Source organism: Ischnura elegans, chromosome 10 (assembly GCF_921293095.1).
Source record: "Ischnura elegans chromosome 10, ioIscEleg1.1, whole genome shotgun sequence".
NCBI classification, from domain to species: Eukaryota; Metazoa; Arthropoda; class Insecta; order Odonata; family Coenagrionidae; genus Ischnura; species Ischnura elegans.
The window spans coordinates 95,846,971-95,862,103 of NC_060255.1; the positions used below are offsets into that span (position 1 = coordinate 95,846,971).

Consider the following 15,133-nt stretch of genomic DNA (forward strand, 5'->3'; position numbering starts at 1 on the left):
CAGTTAAAATTGCCTATGGTTGGAAAGTTTCCTTCGTTTGATAGGGTATTAATAATCCTTATTAAAGCCAAGCGCTACCTGCTAGAGGGGTCCTCTGTTACCTGCTAGCAGCCTGCACCGTGGCGGCGCTAATAGCCCCGCCCAAAGGTGGCCTCACAGAGCGGCAGCCGGAACCAGAATGACGTCACAAGGGCTTCTCCCAGCATTCATAGTTAACCGTCGCATTTTCGCGCGCTTGAAAATTGTCACTTTTCATTTAATCGCGAAAAACAGATATCGGCATTAAAAAATCTAAAATCGTGAAATACGTACTCCAGGAGTAATAATCTTTCGATTTAAGCTATTAAGAAAACAATAGGAAACCACCCTATTGTATCATAGTTATGAGTACTCCTCAATGAATGATGTCGGGCTTCGGTAAGTACTTATGGGTCGTGAAAAGCCCAAAGGAGTGAAAAAATATCTTGCCGTATTTCATCATCAGGGCTGTTGTTGGAGTACGACTCGTACCCCGAAACGTCGAGCTTACGCAGTGGAGAACCCGAGAAACCAGCAATCCCAAAGAAGCCTTTTCGAGGCTACATATCTCCTCTGACGACCCGTGATGAAGTTAGATGTTAGAAGAAAGTAAAGAACGTGCACTCACGATTCCCGAGACGGTGATCTCGCCGTTGGTGCTGAGGGGGAGGAGGTCGGTGAGGATACATCCCTCCAAGGCGTCGCTCAGCTCGTCCGGGGAGCAGTGCGAGAAGTCGTTCTCCTCCTCTTCCTCCGGCTCCATCTCATCGTCCTCCGACCGCAAGATCTTTGGCGGCCTCTTCTCCACCACCTGAGATAACACAGGCCAACGATGAAAAAACTTTTTTTTACTGAAAATACCTTATTCTTATGTTTTTTAAGTTGCTGAATCCAAATATGATGTTTTAAAGTTGTTTCACTCACCATTTATTCACATGATGAATAAAATTTGAACTTTGTTTTTCCACAGATATATATATTTATTTATTTATATACTTCGAAATGTTCCTCGGCGAGGTAAATAACATAAAAAACCCTAGGATGGGCAGTATCAGAACACACACGAAAAAGATTATAAACTCATACTCACTAAATTTTCGGTGGCATTACCACCTTCCTCGGAGTTAGGTAAAATACTGTAGGTAGAGGGTAAAGGATAGCTGAGGGAAGGGGAAATAGAGGGGAGGTAGGGTTCAAAGAGGGGGGGAAAGAAGTGGGTTGAGGCAATTAAGGGATTAGCGGTGGATGTTTAAGCCGGGAGGAAGAAATGCTTTGAATAGCCAAATGTAACTTAATTTATATATATACTACTTCATTCATTCTCACGGCGCCTTAAGCGCAAACATACATATAAATTCAAAGGTAAGGAAAGAAAGGGATAGGAACATGGAATAGAAAATGGACGAGGACAACGGTGCTGTGGTAGGTGGAAAAAAGCCAGAAATCAGAGGGTAAAAATGCGGCCTGACTGGGACACGAGGCCGCATTTTTACCCTCTGATTTCTGGCTTTTTTCCACCTACCACAGCACCGTTGTCCTCGTCCATTTTCTATTCCATGTTCCTATCCCTTTCTTTCCTTACCTTTGAATTTATATGTATATATATATATTTAAACACTACCGCGGTTTCGACGCACTGCGTCATCATCAGGCGAGGAGTACAATGAAAGGTCATCTTATATACCTGACCATATAAACCAGAAGTGGTCGGGAGGGGTAATCAAGAGGTAGGGGGAGGTTGGGAGGGAGGAGGGGGAGGGGTTAGGTCTTCCCCTGGTTGTAAAAGCCGTGGGGATGTGAGAGGATGGGGAGGTGGGAAGGGTCGATGCACCCAAGCTGACTAACTGCAGCGAAAGGTGGGCAGAGGAGGGAGAGGTAGGGGAGAGAGGGAAGAATACAATAGGACATTAGCAGAGCAAAACATTTTCCATATTTGTTCAGGTATATATGGTTTTTTCAATATATGGTCAGGTATATAAGACCATCTTCCATTGTACTCCTCGCCTGATGATGACGCAGTGCGTCGAAACCGCGGTACTGTTTAAATAAATATATATGTGGAAAAACAAAGTTCAAATTTAATTCATCATGAGTAAATTCCATAAAGTGACGCCTGAAACCATCAACATCAAAACCAAATTTATTCACATTTTAAAGTTAAATTTATGAAATCAAGCATTATTTTTAGAATTTAACAGCTTTTTTATAGTTATAATAAAATTGAAAAAGTAGGTCTAATGAACGAAGATAATGGGGGATAATGGTATTTCACCGAGAAGTTCAGCAAGCGATCCATCGCAGAAAAAGCTACACAAGAAGCTTCAAAGAAAAAAGGGAAAGAAAATGTAGACCAATTCCAGTTGACAAGTGGACCCTGTATTATCACGCTGTAGTAGATACAAACAATTTTATCACGATGTAGTGAACAAAAATACAAACAATTTCATGATGTAACTCAGTGTTTCGTTTATTTCCCTATATACCGTATAGCGGTATTAGAATCAATATTAAAATACATATTGCTTGGAAACTATGGGCAATACAAAAAAAACTAAGGCCAGGTTTGGATTCGGCACATACATATCTATAAAGATCAGCTATTAAAATAAAAAAGTTATTTAAACAAAGCTCCATAAATGGAGGACTGTGAAACATATTGGTGTGAGTCAATTTTTGTCGATTTTTGAGATGTCCATGGCTACCGACTCCAAAATAATCCATCTACTTATGAATACAATGGTACATATCATAGTTACCTTTGGATGGCCAAGTAGCAGCACATACTGGGAGCCCTCAGCTCAGTTCCAACTTTTTTGTGATTTATGATTTAATTATTGGAAAACTTTGATTTTTGACTCACACCAACATGCTTCCACGCCCTTCAAATGTTCAACATCCGAACCATAAAACCTATTTTAAATTTTTTTTCAACAAATGCGTTTGGTTAAAATGCATTTTTAAGGTATTGACAAAAAATTATCAACCAATTACAATCCAAAATATGAACAAAAACTGATATAATTTGAATAAAAAATATAAATACATATCTAAATAGTAATAATAATGAAACTAATTATAATTATAATAAATGAAAAACAATATGGAGTATGTAACAGCGTTTTTTTAACGCATATTGTCATTGATGATACCGAAGACATCCCAAAACAAATATAAAATGGTTTAAAAACATTCATCCGTAATCCAAATACAATAAATCAAATCGTAATACAAATATATCAAACTGCTAAAAGCCATAATAATTTAAAATTGCCACATCACGAGACAATTTCTCTAATCAATGGATCAGTGAAGAGTTAGTTTGGTGGGGACCCGTACTCTTTACATGAAAAACCTTAGTGGAAACTGAAAAAAATAATGAAAATAATTCTAATAAATAAAACATTGCAAGTTATCCAGTCTTTCGCGTCTTCTTCTTCACTATCTGCAAATTTGCAGGTGCAGCACGGACCTTCACTATATGTTCACTCGTTTATTGCACCTTATTAAAATCGAGTACAACAAATTTTTAATTTCCGATAAAAACTGTAACTTAAGTTTTACAGCAATACAAAATTCATTACAATATTTATAAATGTATCTAATAAATCAATTGTGACTGGTTGTTCATGCAGTAGGAGTCAAAAATTAGAAATATATATAATGTGAAAATAAGAGATGATTTATCATTTGGATAAATTCCATCCCATCGGACGGATATGACTGCATTCCACAGTAAAAGGGATTTGTCGTGACTATTACTAACTTCATACCTGGGAAAAACTTTAAAATGTTTATAATTGATAAGCAGTGCTCTCATACTACACAATTTCTGCCTAGTGGAAAGGAATCACTGTGAGTTAACAAATTTACTTATAGGATCGAATCAATTTGTCACAACATTTTTGGCCATTATTTTTTAAGTGAAGACATAGAAGGCTTCCCGTAAGGTTAAGTATAAGTTTACTGCCTCACAAATGAAGTACTTTACTTTTATTAGAGATATTAACTCCATAAATTCCTCAGAAAAACGAAAAGTTTTCAAAATATGGCATGATACAAAAATGGAGCTCATTGCCTTGGAATTATCCCTAGTGAAAACCTTGACCCCCAGGAAAATATTTATCTTTGAATACAAGTATTGAGATTTTCTGAATAAATCCAGCGTCTCATTCCCTACTTCTCCAAAAATCATTCCAACTTTATGAATATATTAACAATTTCGACACTAATATTAAATTGAAGTGGGGTAATTAATATTTTAGGAGATATGAGATCATATTATCGAGCTATTTGTGCGTACACTTGAAAGTTTTCCCATGTATAAAAATATTTCATAATTTAAATTAATTTTGTTTTTGCGATACGACGCTAAATTATTTTCACGGAGAAATCAATTTATAGAACGCTCTTATATTTTGTTTAAGAAAAAAATACAAAATTCGTTATCCATTGGACATAGGCATGAAAAAGCAGGCCGCATTAAAAAAATTAAATGAAAAAATCAAGTTTCATTTATTTTAATGATACAAAATGCAATAAATGAACATGAGATATCAGAGGAACAACCAATTTTTTATAATTTCTATGATAAAATTATCTATTTATTAATCTCCAGCACCAATTAGCAAAATCCTTGAACCAGTTTGAAAATTTTATTCATGTGGCAACAGTTTCATTGCAGCGAACGTAATATGAGGCCATCGTTGTAATTATTGCCGTAAAAATAAATCCGATGTTCTATTATTTTAATTTGTGATATAAATTGCTAAAATAAGAGAGACTTTCATCGAAAGTAGCATAAAATATTAATTTGTGAATTTAGACTATTCCATGAAATGCTCCTACTTAATTTAAATCGTCAGCTTTACTATTGTACCTCATAGGCAAAGGATTTATCATTAGGGTTTTGATGTGAATTAAAATATTCTGACCTCTTGTATTACTGTTGCCGCGAAAGCAACATATGCTCGAAAAGTTTGTAGAGTGATAATATGTCAGTTAGAATCAGATATTCCATTTTAAATTTAACTCATTTCCATGAATTCAATTCACTCATCACTCTATTTATCCACATGATGAGATATTTTTGCTGGGATTTGCTTGTTTAATGGGGTGTTTTATTTCCCATGTACCAAAAATAAATATTGTTGGAAAGAATATAGTGATATGAACAAACGTACGAGATCAACTAACGCAAAATAATCTTCTTAGCGGATAAACGTCTTCTCAGTAAATCAAAATACGCGCCTGTGGTTGAAAGACAAGTTAAGAAACACAAAGTTGTTATGTTATCGAACCAGCCCGCTACTCCCCACGGTTATAACGCAGGAGATTCATCACAGTTACAATCTGTAAACTCGCATGACGGAAAACATTCATTTCATTGCATTAATACACTGTAATAAATACGACTTGCTTATTTCCAGCATTATCTCTGGTGCCAGAGCCATATAATTAGTGAAAATCTGTACTTTATGCTAATGTGAACATATTTGGTCATTAGTTTCCTCAGTATAGTGATGCGAAAACCCGGATTAAAACAGAAAAATCAATGAACGGAATATTACGAGCTCTGTTGTTAGTAAATCACATAATATATTTAGATTTTATTTTTTCACTTACCTTGACCTCATTTAACTAATGGCTAAATAATTCCTTGAGTATAGGTAATTATTATACTCTCATTTTTTCATTCATATGAATGATTTTGCATCCTATTTAAATTTCTCATTCAATTCCATCATAGGTACTTCTTCAGACCTTCAGATACATTGATCTAAATTTCATGCCTTTTTACTTTAAAAGAAGCTTTTCAAGAGTCTGAGGTGCCCAAGGCTAATTTCAATGCTCATTCAACGGAGTTATTTAAAGCACCTATGTTTAAAATCTCACAAACACGTTCAATATACCCTTTCCTTTGCAGAGAAATGAAAGTGAAAATCAGTTTAACTAAACAAAATTGATCCTCACCACACTTGACAGCATGTTTTTGGATTATTTTAATTTGAACTAAAGCATCAAATGTAAGGACTACTTTACTAGCGACTGAATTCAATGAAAGAATTAGAGAGATTGTGAGAGTGGAAAATCATGATTATATACTAAAATCAGAACATTTTCACCTCATAGCAACATGCAAGCAGAACTGGGTGAATCAATCAAATGCACATGAGTTGAAGACGGTATTAGATGTATTTGAGGGACCTGCATGAGCGCCCATGGAATGCGAGACGCATCGCAAGGGGAAAAATATATCACCGCAGAGCACGCCGCGAGCAATTGAGAGTCCTTTTGCGTGCTGCGGTTCGCTTCAAAGGAAGAGAACAGGAAATCGCGACTGCTCCAACAGGTGTTACCCGCTTTCACCCTTTCAACGCAAAATCTTAGCCCTAGAGGCGCAAAATTTGGCGGATGCTACCGCATATTATATCAAACTTCGGGCAGATTAATTAAGAGAGGCACAGATGAAAATTTGGATACACTCTTTTTATGAAAACAGCCAGTTTCACCTACAGTAATGTAAAATAGCATTTCTTTGAGACTTCTAAGCTCGAATTATTAATTTTTATGGGCATATTTACTATTTGCACCGAAATTTCATTCTAAATATGGGAGCAAAAAAGGCTTGTTCAAATACCAAGCATGTGGAACCAATCACCTGAAGGTATTCCAAATATCAAAAATCTAAATGAAATTAAAAAGATGTAAAAGAATGGCTATTTAAATAAATCACGGGATAAATGAAATATGTATTGCACGATAAAATAAAGATGATATTATAATAAATATAAACAATTTTATCATTTTGATGAGGACATGAAAATGATAAGTAATTCAACACAGCAGCTGAAATTTGTACTTTGAACTGGCACCCGCTTACAAGTCCAAATAGAGTTAGCAGGACCAACATTATAGCGATAATTAATAAAAGATACATGGTTAACGGATAAAACAAATTATTTTTTATGCATTAACATTTTAATATATTTATACTGCATTGAAAATGTATTATTTGATGTTAATTGTCAAATGTCAATAAATGCCATTATTATTGTTTATACCTTAACTTTGTGATATACTATACTGCATTGAAAAATATATTTTCAATTCCTTCCCAAAAAGCAGCATGGTATGAAATGTTGGCGTGTTATTCTAGTGGGTAGAGCCATCAACTGCTGATCGAGGGATTTCTATTCCAAATAACGGCTTAACCCTTAACCGGTGACGTGCGGTCTGAGAGACCTCTGCATTTTTTAAATTATGAATATTTTCAAATTGGCTGTTTTTAAATATCTAAAATCATCGTTATCTTCAAATTTTTGTATAATAAGTGTATAAAACTATTAAAATCGAATGTGTTCATTATTTAATTCTGTAAATTTACAAATTAATTCGATCAGCGGTCTGAGAGACCTCACGTCACGCCTGCAGAATGCATCAGGAGAAGGAGTAAACGAGAGAAATTCAATTGTTTCCTATTAGTTAGACATCTTTCTTTGAAATTCAAGCCCTTATTTTGAATTATGGCGAGATAATGACGCTTGAAAACGGTAATAATAACTCAAGTGTTTTTATACCAGTTTTTGGATCATGTTTTATATTATTTTTTTTACCGAAAAATTGAATCGAATCGGTGACACATAAAATATAAAGTTTGGAATTGTGTGTAAGATAAATAAACATAAACGTAAGCAATAAAAATGCCGTCGCAACATTTGTATGAATATTTGATTTATTGCGGTCTCCCAGACCGCACGCCACTCGTAGTGTAACAAATATTTCCCATCACTGGTTAAAGGATTAATTCTTTGAATACCACCAAAATGAATTTAGGGAGGGGGAAAAGGGTGAAATGGAATTAACACTGACCACCCCAAGTGGCCCAGTCCGGCCTGATATCTTCCCTTAACTATTAAAACAAACCTTCAGGTGGAGTCAGTGATCAGTTTCCGTTATCTTCTATACATAAAAATGCAGTGATTTGAACTTGTAATGAACAATCAGTTTTTCGCCGCCAAGGTTTTACTAGGATATTTTCATAAAAAGAATGTAACCAATCTTAGAGAGCTGATTGAGTGAGTATCGCAGCCCAAGAAAATGGCTCATATTCACATCTATCTTCATGATGGGCGACAAGACTGCACTAATGCAGCATAAACGGTTATGATTGTCACCAAGTTAAAAAAATACTCAGGTATTTATCAGGGATTGAAATCACACCTGGTCAAATGGTCTTTTTTTCACGACGAATTTAACTTTTAAAGCTTGGGCGCTCGTATGAAAAATTTCAGGAATTATTGTCATGACCCTTTTGAACTCAAATTGGATAATTTTACCTCAATTTTTTTCATCGGAAGTAAAATATTTAAATCTGGGGAACTCGCATATGTTTACAAAGTTTCATTGAATCTTCGAAAAAATTTGAAGAAGATTTACGATACGATTTTAAGATAAACGACAAATTATGACCGGTTGATAGGAAGCGATGTATTCAGTTTATTTTTGTAAATTATTAAAGTTCTTAACCCTCGTAGTTCCACGGGCCGATGTATCGGCTTTTGCTTCGCGGGCGGAAAGCGCTACGATCCGATATATTGCCTCGAGCGTGTGCTGGATTTAAAATCATAACAAGTTAATAAAACTTGTTTTTTCCTTAATCAAAAATAAACCAAGCATCACCAACGAATAATTCTTTCTTAGCAAAAGAAAATAAAAGATTACATCGATACCTGAAATATCTTCATAAATAACTTCATGTTGTGTTTTTTCATTCAGTAAAGGATAATTAGGATTTATGATAATTTTAAATTTTAGATACGTGTGCGTTGAAGGATGATTCACAATCCATAAATTGTGCAATACTTACTAAATGACAAACTCATTCCGAATCTGTCCGTGAGTATAAAATACCAATCTAATTAAGGAATCATCTTGACACGCTTTAAGAGGGGTTGACAAATAAAGTTATTATTTCGGAAGCTTCCGCGGTGAGTTGATAGGTTTTTCGGGTTCATTCCGCGTTGACTCATATTTTGCGGACGACAGTTTCGGGCGCGTTCCAGCTCCCGTCTTCGGCTCAACGCGGTATGAACCCGAAAAACAATCACCAAATAAAGTTAGTAATAGTATCTAACACTTGAAGTGCCGGTCACTAATTTAAAAGCCCTAATGAAAAATCCAGCCATTTTTTACTAAATTCGTACATTTTTTAACACATTATCATCAAAACTACATTTATAACGATATGAATTCCAATAAAAATGAACTTTTATCTTGTTAATAAATGAGTTTAATAAATTTTTTGCTAATTTTAAAATAAATAATTTAACAATGAAAACCTACTGTTTTTGAAAGATGAAAAAGTTGAAGCAAATGATGTGCAGCAATAAAATGCATATTAATTTATTTATTACGCTCAATTTGAACTCTTTAGACCAAGGAAATCATGAAAAAAGCATTGTTCCAAGCAAATCATTCAAAATTCCGAATGACAAAAAGGGTCACTGCACCCTCAACGAACGGTTCTTTCCTCCAAAGAATTTTCACACAGAGTGGGCTAAGATACATAATTAGATACAGAGGAATTTTCGTCCTCAAGACATAAAGTGAACTCTTATTCCATCGAGGAGTTGATTTTTGAAATAACAGAACCAATAAATAGTAAACTGGAAAAGTTCCACAGGCGAAATATTACGGCTTCACGCAAACAAAGTCAATAAAATAGAAATACGTATTATTACGTCCATGGCATTCTTCAGAAAGATTATCAGGACGTAATATTACGCTCATGGCACGCAAAGTGTTAAGAAGAGATTTCATGATTAACCGAGTGACTGGTTTGGGAATTTATCTCGATCAATGAGTACTCGGCTATTTGGCATCCCTCGTGATGGTAAGCCCACGAGATAACAGTGACGTACCTCCCACCAGCGCCTGGAGTATGTTCCGACGAGCAGCCACTGGTATCGGCGTCCGACCAGCCCCTTGGCCTTAGCGGCGCAGAACACCCTCCGCGCCCACGTCTCGTTGAAGTTGCCCAGGATGACCCGAACGTCCCGGCGCCGAAGTCGCGACAGCGCCGTCTCCAACTCCCGGGGAACGAAACTCTGAGACTCTTCGATGGAGATGCCTGCATCTTCCAAGTCGGCCACCAGACGGTTGTGAGCCTAAGTGGGGAAGAAACAGAAAGAGAACGCAGTGGTAAGATAAAAAAACTTGTGATTTCCCGAGGAATTATGAGAATTTAGAGCGATCATCGAGGGGGAATGATTTTGTCAATTCCGCGTGAAAAATGCGTTTCTATTCAAGCAATTACAGAAAAATGTACGGACGAAGTGAACGAATAGTTCACAGCACGTCCTTAAAGGCGTTTCCTGCGAGACAATATTTCTGGGGAAATATTAATTTTTTTCATTAATTGAGATCAACGAAATAAACTCTTTGCATAAAAATTGTAAATTACAAATTCAAAGAAAATGTAAAAAATAAATGTTCACTCAATGAAAAGTCATAAAATAAAGACTATTACAAATTATACACGTGGTGCACACAGCATTTGACACTTTTAAAATACTAAAATTATATTTAAGAATACAATACTCAGCACCTACATTAATGAATTAAGGACTATATTAACCAACTGGTCAAAATTTGCACGAGATTTTGAACAAAATAACAAAATTCTCGAATCATCTCCCATTATGTTATTAAAAGCATTGAGCGCATCAAAATTTCAATCTTTTAAGAAGTTGATCATATTTGTGGAGCATGCAATACAATCTTTCCGCAATACGAGCCTTATATTATATTCCATTTAAATAGGAAGCACTGAAATATTTGAAGGATTGAAAATATTATGTGACGTTTAATGTGCTCTCTGAAGTCTAGCCAAATGCGTGACTAGGTTCGAATATAAATGGCCACTAAAGTCCCAATGACTTCGAATAAACAGATTTTGCGATGCCCTCTTTCTTAAAATGTGAAGAGTAAGAATGAAAACGTTAAATCGTTTTGTTATCGATAACTATCTAATCAATTGATCGATCTACCAATCCAATATTATCTAATCAATTATTATCTAGAAAAGTTTTTCTATAACCTGTCCACATTCTTTCTTTGTTTCTTTAATTCATTCATTCTTTCTTGGTCACCGCGTCTTATCTCTGGAACACCCTGCCCAAAAACATAAAAAAATTCTTCTGTCGCCAGTTTTTTGATAAAATATTATAAAACGTTACTTTCTGGCCACTAGTAGTTATCATTTATCATATTTTAGAAACATATTGCAGTAGTTGTGTATACATATTTAATAATTGCTTTTTGTGCAGCTATTATTTTTTTAACTTTAAGAAAATTATGCAGATGAATTGTTTCACTTTGTTAGCTCCAAATTGTTGATTTTTCTATTTATGTTGCTCAAAAAATGTATATTTATTTTGCACTGAAGGGGAAATTAATAAAATTCATGCATTTAGCTTCATTCATGCATCTATTCATTCACATATATCTCCGTAACTTAATTTCAGGATTTTATCCATTCCTGGTAATTGAGTCGCCACAAAATCAGATCCTCTGAATGCGAGGGAGAGGAACCGAAGCGAACCTCCAAACCTGGACGTGTGAGATTCACACGCTCTTGGCTTAGTTTGCGGTGAGCTCTATCCTCACCTTTCCAAGCCACCCATCGGGTTGATTCACTGAATAAGTGAGGTAACTTTGGACTCTATTCCCAAATAATGTCATCAGGCTTTGCTCATGTGAGACCCGAAATGTATTGATTATTCAGCAGCATTCCTTTTGACTTGGTCTGACGGTAAAGGTCAATTCACGTTCACCACGGCTGCAGTCGGTGCTAACAAAATTTGGCTAAAACAGAAGGATAACCTCTTCATTTACATATTGTGCTTGGCATTGCCAAACTCGTGTTAAACAATGAAGTTATCGAGGTAAATGAAATCACTAAATCCCTTCATAATGAGTGAATTATAGAGCGACCCGAGCTAGCAAGTGTGGTTTTGAAGTTAAATTTATGCCTGCAGTATTGTTATATTGTACAGAAAAGTTTGCAACAGGTTAATAAATATAACTCACGTTAAAAAAAACACATCCCCATTCATTCAAGATTTTTTGTTTGCCATTTAGTGTGTAGGCAAACTTATAACATTTTTAAAACATTTTGACTTTTAAGCCTTAACGCTATGGATATACATATCGCATTTCCATACCATTAAGCCTCAAACAGTTTCGTAAATTCAACTAAAATATCTCCATAATAGCTTACAGAGGTATTATATTTTGGTTTTGGGGGAGGGGACAGGGTCTTGGGTAGGGGGAGTGAGAGAATAGGGGGCTAGCTGCTGAGGAACATCGTGTCCACTCTCGTATCGAGCGGAGTTTTATCACGGATCGAATTCCTTCTCTTATTTCCAAAAGATTCCTGAAGCAATGAATAGTATGTGGCATCAGACTAGGAAAAACATGCAGTAATTAATTTTTACAGCTAACGATTGAAATAAAATTTTGCTAGCCTATGATTTACCATTTTACTCCTTACTATGATTACTAAAGGTTTAAAATATCCAAGGAAATCCAGAACTTAATATATTCATGAGAATATGATGATATCACATTACTCCATTGTATTCTTTAAAATTTTGACCAATCAATTGAACCACACATGGAATGAAATTGGTCTTTATCTACGACTTTCAACTAATAATGACTTTAATTCATACAGTGAAGATTTAATACTTAAACAATTAACAATTTTGTTTCTATTGACCCGTAAACATGATTCGTCAAATGAGTAAATTGCCATTTCAATGGTCATTAATCCCAGTGTTGGATTGAGTACAGTTACTCGAATTTTAAAACAGTCCGCTGGAGCACAAATATGAAAGTTAACCCTTTGAGTGATGACCGATTTTCTAGGTACTATGCCAAAAGTGCCGAGGCATTTTTGCTGATTTTGCATTAGGTTAAGGAAAAAAATTAGGTCTCAAAAACAAGTAAAGGTATATGTAAAAAAACTTTAGGAAATCTTTTTTATATGTGGTTTCACCTTTTTATTGTATTCTTTGACGACTTTTTGGTAACATGAGTTAATTTTTATAATTTAAAGAACATAGTTGATGTGCGAAAAATCCACAGAGAAAAAATCATTCGCCTTGACCGGGATTCGAACCCGGATCCCTCGAATGACGCCTCGGTAGCTCAACTGGCTAAAGCACTCGGCCGGAAATCGAGGGATCCGGGTTCGAATCCCGGTCAAGGCGAATGATTTTTTCTCTGTGGATTTTTCGCACAATTTGTGCATTGCGGGTGACTCCCGTAAAGTTATCACCGTGGCTAGTCCCGGTATACTTAAATTTAACATAGTTGATGTTAAAATAAAATGAATATTGGCAATTGTATGATTAGTTAATTATTACCATCTAAGAGTGACATAGCAGGAGGAGAGCGATAGCGCCTCCCGGCACTCGAAGGGTTAATACTTGATAATCTTAAGATATATTGGAATGATCCATGTATTATACTAGTTCACTATACGTACGGGAAAACCGGAGTTAAGTTCTTCATCCCTCTAAGAGAAAATAGGTGAAATTGTGCTACGAAATTGCTACACTATCTTTCCACTGAGTCAAGGAAAGTTGAAAAAAAATAAAGCAGTGAATAGTTTTGCAAACCAGTTGCGGTTTTAACTCTCACTCTTGATTTGAAAACGAAAGTTAGTAAAATAATAAAGCACCGATTGGTTATCTTCGTGTTCTTATAAATTCTGCATGCAGTCATTGGAGAAAGAACGCTGTCAGAGCACGAGGTATAGATTGGTACGTAGATTAAGTTAGCGATTTGATTAATTCCGGACGTTCCCTTCGTTGAATAAGAAACGATGCTTCTGGTCCCTCTGGATTTGAATTTCCGTTCATTTGGAACGCGGCCGAGACGAGAAAGAGAATGCCACGAGCTTCATCGCCCAGTTTTTTTTTATTGATAAAAATCCATCGTCCGGAGAGAATCATGCGTTGCTCAATAATTTACGATAAAAGTATTGAATATTTATCATTCTTTGGCACCTGAATGCTTGTACGAATGGAAAGTAATACATACATGAATGACGTAGCAGTCATGCATCGGCTGTTTACCAGTAATGAAGTTATCTCAGGTTTTCATCCGGGCTGGTATTGTAACGTCGAGCCTTGTCCAACTTCATTCTTATTTATTTATTACTTTATTTAATTTAGTTCGTTATTGGTTTTTTAGAGTGTTAACAAATGTTTTACTAGGTTGATGTTTATGATTGTGTTTTGTTTGCTTGAAATAACGTTGCTGTGCGCCACCCGTCAAAATGACTGGTTATGCCTCGTACAGGTTACGATTGCTCCAGCAATCGTTGGAACTATCGTGCATTCACACAACGGTGGTTAAAATAAGTGCTGCCCTCTAGTGCTGACATATAAAGTGAAGGTCAAGATATTACTATGAGCAACGTGTATTTAACGAATAATTTTTCTTCCGCCCAATATCTTCCTTGCTCGGACAAATCCATGAATAAATATAGCGAAGGGAGCTTCACGAACTTTTCGTCTCTCTCTTGTCGCTTTCTCTTCAGGTCTACCAGCGCCTAACCATCGTAAAGTGGCAACGTTCGGAATTACGTCAACTATTGTCAGTACATGCATTCACATGGATAGTTCGGTAAACTATCGTTGGGACGATCGCTCGGACAATAGTAATGTGAACGAGGCATTAGTTGTCTCTATTTTATTCGTAACGGTAACTCGTGTCTTATTTAAGAAATCATTAGTCTATAGTACGCTTGGCCATTTTGATGTTTTCGTTAGCTAATTTATGAATTTAACATTATTTATTACATTTTGAATGAAAATAAGCATTGTCAAATAAACGCACTTCATATCTGCCATATCAAGTGGCCTGTGGTATCCCAGGGTAGGGGAAGCAGGAGCGACATGACCGATGTTCATTTTAAATTTTTAATTGTAAAATGAGTTGTAGAAAATAACTGATTTGCATAAAGATAAAGGCTATATTTAACGTTTATATACGTTAATTTGAACACAAACGATGATATGCTTAATGTGAATAATAAAAATAA

At 35.6% G+C, this 15,133-nt stretch overlaps 1 protein-coding gene across 1 annotated transcript in view; it reads right to left on the reverse strand.

Annotated features, from left to right (window-relative positions):
- Positions 1–15,133, reverse strand: part of LOC124166859 (gamma-aminobutyric acid type B receptor subunit 2-like) — a 294,155-nt gene that overhangs the window by 146,288 nt on the left and 132,734 nt on the right. The window contains exons 2-3 of the mRNA XM_046544568.1: positions 9,939–10,184; positions 647–829 (exon numbers count right to left, since the gene is read on the reverse strand). Coding sequence (XP_046400524.1) covers positions 647–829; positions 9,939–10,184 — 429 coding nt within the window. The remainder of the gene's footprint in view (positions 1–646; positions 830–9,938; positions 10,185–15,133) is intronic.